The sequence below is a fragment of the Falco punctatus genome, assembly GCF_963210335.1.
Source record: "Falco punctatus genome assembly, chromosome: 2".
NCBI lineage: Eukaryota > Metazoa > Chordata > Aves > Falconiformes > Falconidae > Falco > Falco punctatus.
In genome coordinates, this window is record NC_137581.1 from 93,168,679 (window position 1) to 93,186,624 (window position 17,946).

Consider the following 17,946-nt stretch of genomic DNA (forward strand, 5'->3'; position numbering starts at 1 on the left):
ATGTTCACAATCATAGTCTCAACCAAAAAATTTTCAGATTAATCTGTTCTCCAGCTTTCTAAAAGAACTGAACTGGTTGACATTACCAGCAAAAGCACGGGGAAGGCTTACCATCTTTGGGCATTTCTTAAATCTAATATGAAATAAAATTTGTTTCTCAAATTTTCTATCTTATGGGGAAGGGGTTGGGGGAAGCTAAAGAATCAGAATTTCTGGATTGTTTAGACAAGTGATTGTTGGCTTGAGTGTCTTCCACTTTGTCACTGAATTGGAGTCTTAACTGGAGGAGGCTTTCCTACACATCTGCTGTTCCTTTTGGGTCAAGACCGTGATGATGGTCAGTCACCCTGGGGGTGCCTTTGTGCAGTTACCATGTGCCACGGGTCACACTTGGAGGGCTCGCTTTGCAACCTGTCTGGTCCTTTGCTGAAGGGTAACTTGTCAGTGTTACATCCTTTCTTTTTTTTTTTTTTTTTGAGATGGATGCTGAATTCAGCTGATACATCAGTGCTGAAGAGAAGGATATGTGGAATAGTAGGGGTTTATTTTAATAACAACAAACTTACAGTGAAAGCAAAATCAGCTGCACTCTTTAGATGATGTAAAAAAGTAAATTAAGCTTCTAAGTTATTAACTAGCGTAGGCTTTCATGTTTTATAAGAAGTGCTGATCCAGGACAAGAAGCAATAGCATCTTTAATCAGGCTTTTGCATTTCTGTTGAAAAATGGTTGTTTAGCACACAGGAATGTCACTAGTAAACTTCGGGGCAATTTCTGATACGCTGCATGTGGTAATGCAAAACTGCATCTGAGAAAGACGTGCTGCCATCCAAGGATGTAACGCCAAGAAGTTACTCAGGATGCATCTCAGACCATCTGCCCTGTAAGCGAGGGAAGGGGTCAGGGAGGGAAGACCCTTCCCGGTGTGCTGCTTTCCTCTCCATGGGAGGTGCAGCCTCGGTGGGGCAGCCCCCTCGCCCCCGCGATGGTGGTGAGCCACTCCGGACGTGCAGAAAGGGAAACGGTACGGAACCAACTGCCAGCCCCAACAGGGAGGAGGTGAGCCCGGTTCCCTGATGCCTAAACGCTGCAGTGCTACTGCCGGTGCCTGCAGGAGGGCTCACCACCACGCTCTCTTTGTTCCCTTTCTGCCACAGGGAAAAGATGGGAGCTGTGCCCACTCCCCATCCCGGCTGTGCAGCCAGCTGTTTGGCAGCCCCCCCGGAGGGTCCCCGCTGGCGCCCTAACCACCTCCCTGCAGCTCTGTGTAAATGCTGCTTTCCTCATCGCCGCTCCAAAGCACCTCAGCCAGCCTTGCAGCAGTCACAACTGAAAAGAATTTTGGAAGTCACTGCTTTTAAGCAGTCATTAAAAACAAAACAAAGCTTGGCCAATATTCACTTCATAAGGTCCTTTTATGTGGGATACGCAGAATAACACACAGTGAGAACAAGCTATTCCTTGCCAATTTAAATCCTTTCTGTGGTGGTCTGGGGCTTCTCCCCTCTGGTAAAAGAAGAATTAAGCTTAACATTTAAGAACTTCTAGTCTCTTTGTCTCTTCAGAATAAATAGCTAAATCAGCTAATAAAGAAACACAAAACCATGCATATAACACTACTTAAGATAATGAAGTAGGGAAACAATACTGAAATATATGAACTCTGAAGTTAGAAAACTGGTTGAAGTCCAGGTTTCATGCTAACAAATGCAAACTAAACGTCAGATCTACAGCACTCAATTTCTGTGTCATATACAGAATGCATGTGAAAGTGAATGATAATTACAGCTACCAGTCCTACACTGCACAGGTACAGCCAGCAAGTTTGGGTCCAGACCTCAAGAAAGAAAAGCTGAAGCTTCAGCCACTATAGTAGCAGAAATAAAGTATATTTAAATTTTTACATGCATCTCTGATCAAGTCTTTTTTTTTTCAATTATAAAAACTTTTTTTTTTTAAAAAATACAGCTGCTCAGCTTTCCAGATCCCATTACAAAACTGTGGGGACAAGGAGCCTAATTACCTGTGGAATTCTCACGTGGGTGTTAGTTGGCACTTAAGTTTCTAATCCTAAAGCCTGCTTTGCTTCTTTTGTCTGACTGGTCACGAGTTCCCACCACCCATTCCACCACTTTGAGCTCAGTAATTGATTTTGCTCAGATATTGCCCAACGAAAGCCTGCCACACGACACGGGCCGTACAACGTGCTGCGAGTGGTGTAAGTTGACTATTCCCACCCGAGAGCCTTAACCAGCAGGCTAGGTCAGCAGCGTGAGTGGTGGGAAGCAGGGCAGCACCAGCGAAAGGAAGATGTTACCGGCCTGCTGGTGGTCATCTCGGCAAGTAGGAAACGTCCGTTCAATTCCGCTCCAGGGAACTGAACCAGAGTTTGCCACCTTCTGCACAAGTGACCCAACTGGACAAGTGAGCATCTATGAAAAAATAGAAACCTCAGGGAAAAATCTGTCTGTAAGGTCTAGTCAGAAAAAGATACATTATGAGAAACTGATGGTCACAAATTTCTCAAAGATAATTTAAAACTTAGTGCTGTCTATCCTTGGAAATACGCTTTCAAACAAAGTTATTATTTCAAAAGTTAGGCTATTAAATTACAGTTCCTACATCTGTTAATAACTAAAACATTTAATCAAATTAACTAAGCTACAATTCCGCCTACGGTTATGACAATATATAGTGAAAGTTGGGTTTGAACTGAACATCAATATATAGCACTTTTGTTGTATTACTCCATATTGGACAACAGTTACACATGGAAGAAGGAAAATGTATAATCAGCATGCTAGGTGCAGTATGCATTTAGAAAAGCAAAAATATATATATTATATCCAGAAGCAATGCTCATTCACTCTTAACTATCCTTGGGGGAAAAACGTTGCTGTGAGGAATGCTATCGTCAAGTTTGGATATCCAGATTTTCTACAGGACTTCTATGTTACATTATTGGAGTCGTAATGAGGATGTATTTGGGGGCACTCCATGCCTACCTCAGGCTTCTAACTTGGGCAGTCTGAACAGTACTCTGAAGGCAGGAGCCCAGGTTCTTTGGGGAGGCTACAGAGAACGATGTATTTCTGCAGACTGTTCAGGGAACCTGCACCTTCAGTGCCACAAACTGCTCTCTCTGAGCATCTAAGGACACCAAGTTAAACACCTGAAGTTAAGCAGCGTGAAGTACAGTCCATTTAACTGCACAAATCTTTCATGTGCAAGTGAAGAAATATTTGTAAGGATTTACCTGATCGCAGGTACTTTGCTAACATAGCTGTCACTTCAAAAAGTTTTTGTCCTGATAACTTCATTTATATGTACCCTACTCTCCACCCTGACTGTGGGAAAGCCAGGCAGTAGGGTGCCTTAAACTGTTTGTAAAATAAGCCTACGAAAGGCTTTAAGTCATCCTCTCCCAAAAACCTCAAGTATTGTTTCAGGTGTAAAAGTTTCAGTTGCATTAGCCACGCTGCAGCCGTCCTGAGCCTTCCCCACTACCTACGTGTCTTTGGTTACCAGATCCACACTTTTCCACCACTCCATTGCAGGTTAGGCAGGTTGTTTTCAACTACAAATGGTATGTAGCCAAGAGGATTACAATTGCATGGTCTCCACTCTTACTAGGGAATTAAGGTACTGAATAAATTGATTGTTTCCCTGTGTATTTCCTACTTGGTTTGAAGTCTACTGCAATCCCTACAGGCAATTATCTCAGCAGCTCGGTCAGGGGAGAGAGAAAAATCCAACACTTATGACCACAAAGCTCCTACTGGGCAAGTATTGTACAGTCAAACGGTGACGTCTTTTAGATCCCTTTTCTCCAACTCATAATATGATTATATTTACTTCATCTAGAAAGAGTTTCCCATGAACAGATAGAAACTATAAATGGCAGTCTTCTACGGAGGCTTCAACTTGCAGTATGCTGTGGTGTGAATTGACAGCACACTGGCTGTTCTGTACTAACTCCTTACAGGGACAGTAAACACTTAACACACACGTAACACAGAAATAAGCATATACCAAATAAGTTTTACTTCTCTTTCTATTTGTACTCGGTATGCATCCAGATGTTGCAGCAGTTCAGAGGGACAGAGTAGCTAGAGTACTTGACATTCACACCTTATATAGGACTTAAACTTTTAATTTTCTGAAGCTTAGCACACAATAAACTAGGTTCCTTTATTAGGAAGAAACATTTTAATGTGCAAGAACACTTTATTTGAAACTCAAATAATCTGGTGCCCTATTGGAAAGAATTCTTTGTCAGCTCTATGTTTGATCAATTAGCGATTTCTAAAAGTAATTCTCACTTTGTTTTGGGAGTTTCACTACTTTTTCCTCTGCTGCTTGATCTCTTTTTACCCCTGCTCCTGGATCGAGAGGAACTCTGACTTCTGCTCCTACTGCGTGTTCGACTATGACTTCTGCTGCGACTGCGGCCTCTTCTCTTTCTTCCCCTGCTGCGAGACCTTCTCCTTTCCCGACTTCTTGACCTTCCAGATCGGCGCCTTCTCTTGTTTTTGCGGCGATTCTTTTTTCTCTCTGATTCTCCATTTCTCCGGTAAGAATGATCCGGGCTTGGACTGCCCCTCCTCCTTGACCGGCTGTAATAGTCATCACGATAGCTCGTTCTGTTTCTCCTTTCAGAGTTTTTAGACAACTGATTAGTCCATTCAGGAGAAATACGTATGTCTCTATTGGCCTCCCAAAACTCATTGTTTGGATTTTTGAATACATGAAGAAAGTTGCAGTGTTTCCCTCTTGGACACTTCTGCCTTTCAAATAAGCCTGCAACAGATTAGGGTTTGCTTTTTTATGAACCAGACCTGTTAAATCTTTCTTCATTATGTACCTACTGGAAGGAAACTGAATTTTGCTTCTAAAGTAAGAAAAACATGCATCTGACCACCTATCAATTTATTTCACACAAGGTTAATTTTTAATACTTACTTTTCTGGGAATTAAATTTTTAACAGCTATGACGATTTTAGCTTAAATTTTTCATATATTATTTTACTACCTTAATCTAAGAATGTAAATATAGAAGTCACATGTTGATAGTTACTGCTAAGAACTGCTGATGGTTCAGAAACTGCTGTTGCTTTTGAAAGAGATAGATTAGTATTTCCTGTAGTTTCACCTTACGATTATTTCCAAAGTTAAGATCCAAACTTGCTTTCCCAGTCCAGGGAAATTCCACTGGAATGATTCAGACACTTAACTGACACAGAATGGATATTCCCTTTCTTTCCTAGATCTGCACAAGCAAGTTAGCATATTTGTCTTCCAAACAGACATTAACTACAACATTAGGCAGATCTGAAAGCCACAGGCTAATTAATTCCCCCTTTCACTTCTGTAAGTATTCTTCCAACAACACACATTCTCTTTTCCAAGTGTTTATGTGACTCACCACATATAGCAGTTTTCCACCTTGTCACCGGACAGAATTCACAATGAAGCTGACGGCCCGCATACCATCGTCCACTGAATAGAGCAAGAGCTGCCTGACAGTCCTTCTCCCTTTAAAAAGTAAAAATGACGCACAGCATTATCATCATACAATCATTTAACATGTTACTTACCAACTTTAGGTTCCCATTACAGTACGAGAACAAATCACTTTGATTATACAAACAGTGTTCATTACTGGACTTTGGAGTTCAGTTCTAAAACCTTAGTAAGATTGTGAGTACTTACGACTGATACTGGACATACACATTTCCTCGCAGGTGAGGCTCATAGTTGCAACTGACCTAAGGGGATGGAAACATGAAGTTAGCACAACGGAAGGTTTATGCTGTAGAGCAGCTCACACGTGCCGAGATGGCTGCCATGCCGATTCACGACAGCTCATTGATGCGAACTTACATTATTTTCTTCTGAAGACTTAAGTTTTAGCCGCGGCGGGGTGTGTGTGGATAAAAAAAAGCAGCCCTTCTGGCTTTGACTGCTTCCAGCATTACGCTGTGATTAACTCTGGGACCTCTGCTTCACTTAGCCCACAAGACAGCTTGTACTAATTGTCTTACACTTCTCCGGGCCAACCCTACTGTGCAGCAGCCAAATCCTACTCTGAAAACAATTAGCAATATCCTCACGTGGAAATGTGGGATTCATTATGGTAAGAGACTCTTTAGAGCAATTTACCTGCACAGCATCCCTGTGAGATGAGTTAAATAAGCTGAAGTCACTAGCTTGCACTGTAGAGTTTTGAAACATCTTTTTTCGTAACAATTTAGCATTCAGAGTATCTCTAAAGCTCACAAAAATACCTTCCAAAAAGCATGTTGCTAGTTAAAAAAAGACTCTGGGACAGGCAGGCCCAAACAAGCTTGAACCCGGCTCTCCAGGGCAGGACTGTGAGCCCAGCCTCTTGCCTCCAGGCCTCTCCCAGTCCCAGCACCAACCTTTCATTGCTGAACCCTGACTGACCCTCAGAGAACACCTCTGCACTGGGTTAGTGAAGGGCTTCAGACACAGCAACAAGCAGTTCCATAATTAAATATTACAGAATAAGCAGTCAAACTATTTGAGATAAAACAACATCAACACAAGAACAAGTGAGAATGGTTTTTTCATAGGTGCTTTTGGGTGGGAAAAGAAGTGTGTTTTGTCAGGATCTGCCAGATTCTGGAGTAGCTTCACAGAAGGAACATGGGCTACGCTGGAAAGGGAAGTCAGCTGGGCGAGGGGTGTGTATAATCCAATTCTAAATGCTAGCAGAGACTCACCTCAATCAGTTAAGATCTCTGCAGCCAACATGTAATTTCTAAGCATCTTTAATACAATTAAAGCGCCCATAAGAATCATATTACAGTTGAACAATTGCTTCAGAAGCTAAGAACCATGACGCTGAAAGCTCTTACCCTGTTATTAGTCACAGGGACCCAAGTATGTGCAACTTGGCACAGTTAGATGGAACAATGATACCAAGTCAGGGATCCAAGTTTGATGGTAAGACAGCATTTCAACCCACACTGCAGTGAGAATCTACATCCTGTCTTCTCAGATGGAGCACAGCTTGCTAATATCCCATGAGTCAAAATACGGAGGGGATACTCCTCCAAACAAGTCAAGGTTTCTTATCTATAAAGCTCATTATACAACTACTGAAAATTCACTTTTCCTACTTTCCTCTTGCTTGAAATGCTAATACAATCTCAGTTCTGAGGCAGCTGTCAGTAGATAGAAACAAAAGGGAGAAAAGGCACTGCTTGCCTCCTGGTGACTGCAGGAGAACACTCAAGAATGGCAAGCAGGAAGGGATGCTGCAACAGATTCTGCTACAAGGAGATTTCATCATCCAAGCTGCGTATTTTGGGGCAACATGGGACTGTTAACATAACATCATTCATCACCAAGATCTCCATTTACTGTTTCCTCTTTCCCCCCCCCCATAAGAAATCATAACATAAATGGGAAAAATTCTGTACAGAACATTCAGCAAAACAAATGCATGAACTGAGGATGGATAACAAGCCTCAACACCTTTTTTACATAACATTACATACATTTACATAACTTATCCTTTTAGAATTCCTCCTACTGAAATATCTACTACCTTTTCAGTCCATTGTAATTTGATTTTATTTGATCCAAGCAGTCCTAAAATGACATTGTTTGGGTGTATACTCCAAATACACTTTATACCGCCACTATTTCATTCCTTAGACACAAATACAATAGCCCAGATATATTTATATTGTCTACCCATCTTCACGGACCCTCTGGGTCTTATCTCAGGGTAAGTAAAGCAGGGACTGTGAGGTAAGTGGATTGTTGAGCGGTATGAATAACTTGCAATATAAAAAGCACAAGCTTTTGTAACTCAGAGAATGGGAAGGAAGATTCACCCAGAGTAAGACAATTCTCTGTCAAAGCAGTGACATCTTACAGCAGTGTAAGTTTACAGGTGACATCAGAGATCCACAGTTTGCTATAAGGGCACTACAGTTCTCTAAAGTACGTGGGGTTTAGCTAGGGCATGTTGGACCAAATTCCTGTTAAGGCTAGTAAAACACAGCTTCTGTGGTAGATGTTACGTATATTACAAGCTGTTACGCTCAGATGCGTACCTTGAATTGAACAACCTTCCCCACGTTTTGGAATTCAGGGAGCACATCCTCGTAGAACTCAAGGAACTGCTGGTACGTCTCCTCGTCACTGTACTCAAGACTCGCGTCTGTGTCATAGTCATCTCTCCGGCACTGCTCCATGCCAAAAGTAATGAACATCCCTCGAACGAGTAGTGTCTTACTAGATGTTGGATAGTTATGCTTGCGAGAACACCTGGACATTGTAGTGAAGGAAAAGTGAAAAGATCAGCACCTTCAGTAGAAGATGCACGTGTTAAAACTTCAAACATTTGCCATTTTTAGTAACAGTTATTAGAAAGAAAATCCAGTAGTGGACAATCAACATATTTAAATTATTAAAACAAATTGTTTGGAAGTGAGTTTGTATATAATCTTAATGCTTTCTGCTGTGCCTAAATACATTCTTGCTTAAAAAAGCATGCCTACAAAAGCTATAGGTAACAGTACCACAGTAAGCGCTAAGGCAATTTCTTTTAGGCTGCTAGGGTTAAACGTGTTCCTCATTTCTGAAGGGCTTTATAGAAAGACTACTGACAATGTTTTACATTGTAAAGCAAGTCCTTACTCTTGCCTTTGCAAACTGAACAACTTTTACTGAAGTTGTTCTCATTATATCGGGAGTGGCGAGGGGGAGTGAAGGAAAGAAAGCATGTTTAAACCTGAAGTTGGATGAATACATTTCCACTTCTAACAAAAATGATTCTTTTAAGTATTCTCTTAATCTGCATCTTCTTAGCAGTCAAAAAAATTAATAGGTCTCCCTCACCATCCATCGTATTCAGGCTGCCTCCCTCACCTGCTGAAATACAGTTCTCCCCTACAGACCTTTAGATTCAGTAAAGACACAGATGTTAGACTCCATGTTTATTTCGCTGTGTTTTATGACCTCCCTTTCAAACACTTCCCTGAGCAACTGGGTCAGTCAGAAATTGACTCTTCACTTTCTGGTTGACACCTTAGACTTCAAAAAACAAACCAGAAAAAACAAAACTCCAAACCCAAAACTAAAACCAGAGAGAGACATTTTTTTTTTTTTTAATTTTAGAAGCTGCATCCTTTCACTGTTCTTTTTGAATAGAACTCAAAATATTACACCCAACCAATACTGTCTGTACACAAAATGAATATAGCACATGGCAGAAGAAAAGGCACCCCAATGAAAATGAATAACCCCAAATCCAGTATTACTACAATATATCAGGGTTTGAATTACAAGGGAAATTAATAACAGTGAATTCAGCCAGTTTTAGCTTCTCCAAGGCATAGTGAGATTTGACAAGATTCAACAACTATTTTATGGATAGCACTGGCTCTCAATTTTTCACCACTGCAGTTTATTTCAGCTTCCAACCCATTCTTCCAGTCTTTATCCTAGCTGTATCTCAGTCCTTCAACTTAGAGTCAACACCAGTTTAAAATGGCCAGAATATGAAGGTAGCAGGTATGTGAGTAGAAGGAAGGAAGATAAAGGAGAGGTAACTAAGATCAACAACTGTAGGTGAGAGAAGGACAGAATACGATGTTTCTCAATATTTATTCACAAAGGCTATTCACAGTTCAAAGCAAAACTGATTTTTATGCAATCCATAATTAATCCGAGAAGGTTACCTCCATTAAATACCACTGAAACAAAAATACTGCAAAGGTTATGAAGAACTAAACATTTGAAAAGCAAAAATGCTGCCTGCGGTGAAATAGGTGGCCAGAGTTTTATTCAAGAATTCAACACGTATTTCAGAATAAAGATGTGGACTTGAAGCTTCCGTAGAGTTGGATTATCACATAATTATCCACAATATATGTCACACTAAACCAAGTTACTTTTAGGATAAAGAAAACTACAATAGCTGGACCATACCTGTTTCAGTGATACAAGTTAGTAAAACAGCCTTACTAGTTTCTGCTGAAGATTCATGTAGTAAATATTAGGGTCTTTCCTTGCTGAACTATTGTTCCTTAACACACGTAAAAATGCAGGGATTTTCTAGCCAGATGCCGCATTTGGGTCATCATCTTGAATGGTCGCCGATGAACCTGTACTCTGTGAGCCCATTTATATTTTAGGCTTCCTCTGCGACTGCCGGCAACAAGTTTTGCCATTTGTTTTGTATGAGAAAATACTTTTTTCTTTAAGCTGGTAAAGAGTCAGAGACACCTAAACTGTTTCATAATAAAAGCAAATAATCCTTCCCATCCTACTCAAGAGTTCAATGTTCACTTACCACAGCCGCCCTCCTTCATCTCTCTAAAAGCAGGCTCTACACTAGTTAGCCACTCCTACAGAAGCTGTTCCTCATCTCTGATCATCTTGTTGTCCTCCTCTGTCCTTGCCTTTTACTACACTTTCTTTCCGATAGGGCACCCGTACTAGCGTAACAGAATCAAGAATGAATGTATCACACATTTAAACAGCATACTAACAGAATTCTGGAAGCTACAGAACAGCTTTCCACTGTGCAGATGTACCTTAACTTGCTTTATTCCATTTGAGATTTGATTTTATATTTAGACCATGTGACATATGCAAATTAAACAAGATAAGAAAACAACAACTGACATATCAGACCTGTAGTAGTAACAGAAATCAAATATATTCTGTCTGAATACATCTGTGCATGTGTCAGAGCTCAGGAAGCTTGACCAGAATGCACCACCATATGCTATAACAATAAATAGTTCAATTCCAGCCAGGCAACACTTTTGCTCTGTGTCTAGCTCCATCATGAGTAACGGAACCACAGCCAAATAAATGAAAGTAATTTATATAGCATTTTTTTTGAGTTTGCATATAACCTAATAAGTTACTTTCCTTTTATCTCTCCAAAACACTTCTATGCTGGTAAATAGTCAATTGATTACCTGTCTCCAAATCGGCAGGAACCTGTTTTAATATAAAATGGGCAATTTGCTCTATCCTTCTCTGTTCCTATATTCTCTGGGGGCTCTGGGTTATGCCAGGAAACACCATTCTCCAGCTGTGGAAAAAACATTAAAATATAGAAGTTAGAAAAAGAGTAAAGAAATGTAACGTCCAAATAAAAACACAAATTAAATCCAAATGCAATTATTAGCACTGTGTTACTACATGGCAAGCTGAAATCTACTCCAAGCATTGTTTTACAAAGAGGAAAGTAACCAGCGTATCCAGTATAAAGAATGAGGATATGCCTTGTGTCTCTGGTGATGGAAACCTCTTTTCTTGGCAATTGTTCAGTTTTAAGCCTATAGTCATGATTTCTTTTTAACACAAACAAATCACTAAACTGGATGTTTTCTTTTGCTACAGGAAACTTAAGATCTTAAGTGTTTATAACTAAAAGAGTTGCAATATATTTGCTCCTCAAACAGCAATTTCTTTTGTTATCCATGAGAATTACAGCTATTGGGACAAATTCATAGTTAGCACTGGAAGTAAAAGCCTCCATACTGATCATGTTGGGCCACCATGATTTCTATAATTCAAAATGGGATTATCAAGTTTCAAGCCTTGACTGACTACAAACAAAACATTTAAAAAAGCAAATTTTCATTTTGTTAGATCTGTAACAGAACAGCACTGCCACATCAACAATAAGTAACTGAACCCTGAACTGATACTATAATGAAGTCTCTAACATACCACGTTTCTGCCTATTCCTTTGCAGAAACAGCTGCTAACCCATCTTGAGCTCTGGGTAGCTAGCAGTTCAGAGCATTTTTCTACTCATATTATGAAACAGTTAGATTCCCTGCCTAAAGAAATGTTTAAACAATTTGGAATTGATTGCAACTCCAGTGTAGCTATGGCAATCAACATACAATGGATTAATGAGGTTAAAACTTAATTTTCATATTCATGCAGTGGTTTAAGCAGAGCAAGAATCTTCACAAGTTTATCCATGTGACAGGGATGAAAAGCTAAATTATTCTTTAAGGCAACAGTAAAGATTGAATTAGTCCTCTCTAAGATTCAAATGAAAACTGCAGTTTTCTTTACTACACACTGCCAGCTTGAGATCCATGCTCTTCCAAGCCACCTGAGCAGCCAGCTTGTCCCTCCCCCAACTTTTTTTTTCCTTATGTATCTGTGCTCACCTCTACGGCTGAATCCTTTTATTTAGAGCATGCCATCTGCTTAAAAAAGCAAGTTTGCCTTGCCACCCAGAAGGACTGACAGATTTATTTAGAATGGTAATTCACAAATAAACCATCATGCATAGTGTGTTTTCAACAGCATACAGCAATATTTCCAGATTCATTTTGACTCTCATCTCCTGAACAGGAATGAGCATGCACAACTGCACTGCTACGAACCAGCCAGAAATATGCTTAATTATGTTCCACCCAGTAAACAATTGTTCATGGCTCATGCAAGCCACTACATATTAAATTTACTCAGGCCATTAGTTCTTGAGAGCAGATGGACAACATGCTAGAAGGCAAACACCAGATAGCAATTAAATTACAGTTATTTTTCAAAAAGTCTCTGCACTTACCTGGCTTTCAGCTTGATCCAGCATCCTCTGCACAGCTGCCTATAAATGGTGCAAACACAGGACTAGTGAAAACCCTGAGGACAGGCACAACATCTGGTTTCTTTAGTTAAGAACCTAATTTACAATATCAATGATTATGCATAATACAAGTTTGATGGGGTTTGCTTTAAAACCACAAATTTTACTTTTGCTCTGTAGAAATTCGTGTTCTACAAAGCTCTTAAAGGATACATCAGACATGACCCTCACATAGATTATTTTTCTAAACTAAATGCTAGACAACTTAAAAAGTTTTATTTTCTTCTCTTTTAAAACTATCACTGAACTATTGAATACCTAAATATATTGCCTACTCTAGTACTCAGTCCGGTTACAGTTAACTTTGTAATCATGTAGTTGCACTAAATGTTTTAACTCGGAACACTCCATGTAACACACAGAAAACCACATTGCTTAGTGAGCCTCTGTTAAAGCAAAACATGTAACTGTTAAGAAACTTCTACTACCATAAATTCACTGTATCTAGCCTTCCAAATACAGGAACATAATGAGGATATTCTTCCCCTTTTTTCTTCTAATTGAGCTGAGCAAAACAATAAAGTCACTCTCCAAAACTGGCTGGAAATTAGTTCTAACTAATTATTCTAGGAAGTTCCAAGAAAAAAAGACATTTAAAATAACCAACACAAGAAAATGTGCTAGTATTGTTGTGCTCTGGAAGAGAATTAATTAGATTTAAAAAGAGGAAGAACATATAAAAATAAAAAAATGCAATCCAGGATGAGGACCCAGACAGCATCTGGTACTAATCATCAAGTATGTCAGATATTATCCATCCTATTAAAGAAAAAACAAACAAAACTCACACACACAAAAAAACAAAAAACAAAAAAAAACAAAAAAACAAAAAAACAACAAAAAACCAAAAACAAGTCAAGACCCCACCAAACCAGGAAATCTATTTTCTCATTTTAGAGAGGGGGATTTTTTTTTTTTTTAAATCAGCAAGTCAGAATTTGAATAAACTGCTGTTTCAAGAGACACACCAAATCACTCAAACAACTTTCCACTGCTGAAATGGGTGGCTCTACTCCCAGCTGGGTACTCACTTTCTCTCTGGGTGCCTGCCAATGCCCTCAATGAGCCAATTTAACACACTAAACCACTAAAATAAAAACCAGAAAAAAACCCAACAAACAAATCAAACAAGCCAACAACCAAACAATGAAAAGCAAGTAGCTTCCATCTAGTTCAGGGAACCAAATTAGCCATTGTTCAACTCTCTTGGAATTGTGTATCAACCTTAAATAAAAGATTCGCGACCATGCTTTTCTCTCCCTACTCTGCAAAGACAGAAAGGGACACTTAACACAAGAGGAAGTAAGACAGGAAATACCACAACTGCTGTTCTTTTTCATTCCTCATGCAACTGTTACGTAATCAGTGACATAACCAGCTATTAAATGCAGGTGACAATGTTTGCTGATGTCCCTTCTGCTGTGGCAGGAGACACAGACACAGTAGCAAGACACCTCCTAGTGAAATGACCGGAATCTTTTTGTCATTGTGGAGAAGCTAAAATGACCGGATCCTAGAAACCTGCCATCACCCCTTACTGGCAATAGGCCAGTCACAACACTGGATTTCTGTACAGGACATCATACATCCAGGTCATTCAACTTCTAAAACTTATGAAGAATGCATCGTTAACAGAGATGTTATCAATGATTAGTATTCTTCAGTATCATTTTTCTCTCCACCCAAGGAGCTCCAAAAAAAAAGATACGTCCTGTTGGAAGAGTCAGGTAAAGAAGAGCTGTAATACATCTTTTGATTAAGAACTGTGTAAACGAACAGCACCAATGTAATTCCATATTCCATATCCTCATTGGGCATTTTCTTCAACACTGACTGTGTTCAACTGGTACATTAAGTAAGGATTATCTTTAACGCAAGATGTGCACATATCAGAATCTGCATTCACAGCCTGTCTTTGTATTTAACTGGTGTAAAAAAACTACATACTATGAACAATATGATGTGTTAAAATTAGTTACCCTTCTAGGTATATGAATTCACTAGACCCTCTTTAACAGTGAATAACAGATTCAGGAATTCAGACAGAATGGAGAGAAGAAGTGACTAACACATTTATACATTTGCTAATCAGAATAAAATCCCTCTTCAACATGTATAGACTGATATATAGCATCTGATAATGTAAGAGGATATGTAACATGTTTATCCTCCCACAGCCAGGAATCACCTCTCTCTCTCTCTTCTCCTGTTGTTTCTGCTGTGCCACTTCTCTCTCTTTTCTTTGCTGCTCTTCCCATTCTTCTTTGATCTTCCTCTTTATGATAAAAAAATATTTTAAAACATTATTTAGGGAAACAAATGCTTTAAAATCAAATACAAACCTATCATATTGTATGAAAACCCCTTGTCCAATAAGTTTTCATTCAGTCATAAGCAACAAAATCTCTGGACAAAAAGCCTTTTAAAAAGAGTTTTTTTTAATTTTTAATTTTGTTCTTCTAGAATGAAAGAAAGAGGAGCTTACACATTCAAACATACCAACATCAAGAAAACTGGTTCCACTACAGAACAGTACAAGATATTACACTAAGTCTATCTTATTGCCAGACTGAACTGTAACACTGTTTATACATCACCTCCTCTTCTTCTTGACGTTTTCTTGCAGCCTCTTCTTTTTCTTTCTTAAGCTTGAACTCTTCTTGCGCCTTTTCTTCCCTCAGCAACCACTGCTCATGTAGTTTTTGTCTACCAAGGAAACCAGATATCACTTAGACAAAATTTACTGACTACCCACAACTGATGCAATCGTCATGCATGTAATTCAAAATTATTAGTTCAGCAATGACCACAGCTTATGTAATCTTCTTTAAAAGAGAAAATTACACAGGAATCATTCAGGCTTCAAAGAAAAACTGTGTAGCCTGAAATATAAGAGAAGGATTCTGTTTTACAGAATACCTTGAAACTTTTCAAAGTATCAAAATGGAATTGACTACTGCATATATGCCATTTTCTAGATTTGTCACCTTTCTGCCTCAAGTTTTTTTTCTTCTTCTTCTTCTTCCTCATCTTCTTCCAGTTCCTCCTCTTCCTCCTCAGACACTGATTCATCTTTTTCTGTAGCTTCTGTGAAAAAACAGAACAATCCACATAAATAACTGGATGTTATATTCAGTAAAGAGACACAAAATTAGATCTTTTTAAAACAAAAAAAACCCCACTGCTAGTTCCACTGACAAGACAAAACATTTGACAGTTACCTGAGTCTCTTAGCTTGGCAAGTGCCTGCCGCTTTTTTTTCCGCTTTTCTTTCTTCAGAATAGCTCTGTGTTTTTGATGGCTGAAGATGAGAGATTATTATTTACATTAATACGGCCAAAGGATTTTTAATGTCATTCACGCAGTACAAAACCTCACAAACTGCAAAATTAACACCTATTCATATGGAACAGTAACAACTGCCATGACAATATGAAATCTATAGCTGTGTTGTTAGAGCTGCATGTGGACAACAGCAACAATCACATCTGGACACAACACACAGGGTCTCATTCTTCTTGAATGCAGTACCTGACATTATCACCAACTCCACGAAATCTCCTTTAGTTCCTGAAACTTGGTCACTAGGTAAGATTAGACAGAAAAATTTGGGGATCTCCTGCCCTGTAATTTTAGCACATTCTAGTCTTCCTCTCTTTTACAGGGTACGATGCTTTAAGTCCTTTCCCTTCTCCCTTGATATTCTTTTCAGGCAGCAGTCTTAATGTATAGATAAAAAAAGCACACTTCACCAGCACAGATAACGCTCAGGTCTACTGTTCTGCTACTGAAAGTTGTCTGACAGCTCCGCAAGGCTGCCTAGAAACAGCACCATGCTTTGACTATGGTTAAAAACCCTCAAGTATCTGAAAACTTTTCCATGTCAACCCCTTTTCTGTCATTTTTCAGAGCTCTTCTTTCTACCCAGTTTGTAAAGGAAAAATGTGTGTGTGCGCGTACACATGAATTTCAACTCCGGTCATTCTGCCACACCAAATGTTGACCAGAGATCAACACCTTCCTGTTTTAGAGTATATTTTAAAAGATTCCATAGGTACAACTCAGACAACCAAAACCTCACCCTCATCTCTAACTCCCCTGTTCAGGGTAACTCACAACCTCACCACCTGCACACCTGTGCCTGCCACCAGTAACACTGTGGTGGTTATCCCAGCAGCAGAGCACTTGCCCTCAAAGACCAACGCCTGACTGTGCGCAATGCCTGCATCTGTACCTTCCACCTTTGATCAAGCAAGCCTAGTGACTCCTCTTGTAATGTCACCTGCCTGAAACAAATCTCACCTGCTCAGCAGGTGCCTAGGGCTGACAAGCCAGTATACCTCCTTCCCAGCTCCCAGGCCTTCTTAGCTACCCTTGAAGCCCAAGGAAGGAAGGGAGAAGGCAACGCTCCTGCTCCCAGGCCACAGCAGCACTTGAGGCGGTGCACAAACAGGTGAAGCGCCAAGAAGCACCGGCTTCAGGGTTGGGGCTGCCCTCCCGCTCCAGCCACACGGCACTGGCGAGCACGGGCCCTCCAGCGAGCGCGAAGCGCAGGTGCTTGCAAAGACCTGGAGGCCCGGAGCGGGGATCCCGTCAGCCGCGGCGGGGCCGGACGGGGCTGAGCCCAGGCACGCTCATGCCGGCTGCCTCCCCGCGCCGCGGCCGTCGCCGAGCCCCGGCCCGCCCCCGCCCGCTGCTTCCCCGGGCGCGGGGCGCTGAACGCGGCCCCGCCGGCAGCGCGCGCCGCAGTGGCGGCGCCCCCCGCGACCGCGCCGGGCCTCAGGCCCCCGCCGCGCCCCCCGCTTCCGGCCCCGCCCCCGGGCGCCCCCCGCGGCCCCGCTCGCCGCCCCCCCCAGCGCCAGGCCGCGCTCCCGGATGCCGCCCGACACGGGCGCCGGCTGCCGCCCCCCCCCGCCCTCCCGCGCGGCGGCGGCGGCGGCGGGCCGGCCATGGCTGCTGCCGCACGTAGCTGCGCCACTCCCAGGCCCGGCCGCGAGGCGGCCTCAACCGCGGTCGCCGTGCGGCCAGGCAGCGTCGGCCAGGGCTGGACCGAGGCCCTCTTCGAGGGTCCCTGGGCCCTTCCCCTTGCCCCTGGGGCCGGCGGGGAGGCCCCGGCCCGGGCCTGAGCCCGGCCTCACCTCAACTTCCCCAGAGAGGACTCGGGCAGCAACATGGGCGCCGCCATCTTGCGTTACCAAGGGGATGTCACGTGACGCCATGGCGGAAGGGCGCAAAATCCCTTCCGGCAGCCGCGCGGGGCGTGGGCGGAGCGAGCCCGCGTG

The 17,946-nt window shown here is 41.5% G+C and overlaps 1 protein-coding gene across 1 annotated transcript; it reads right to left on the reverse strand.

Moving 5' to 3' along the window:
* Positions 1-455: 455 nt before the first annotated feature.
* ZRSR2 (zinc finger CCCH-type, RNA binding motif and serine/arginine rich 2) lies at positions 456-17,913 on the reverse strand. The gene is made up of 11 exons (XM_080375259.1): positions 17,803-17,913; positions 15,886-15,965; positions 15,652-15,751; positions 15,262-15,370; positions 14,853-14,939; positions 12,587-12,625; positions 10,971-11,086; positions 8,091-8,304; positions 5,713-5,768; positions 5,426-5,535; positions 456-4,800 (listed from the first exon to the last, which is right to left on the reverse strand). The coding sequence occupies exons 1-11, from the start codon at positions 17,847-17,849 to the stop codon at positions 4,319-4,321; spliced, it is 1,440 nt and encodes a 479-aa protein (XP_080231385.1). The 5' UTR covers positions 17,850-17,913; the 3' UTR covers positions 456-4,318.
* Between the last annotated feature and the right edge of the window lie 33 nt (positions 17,914-17,946).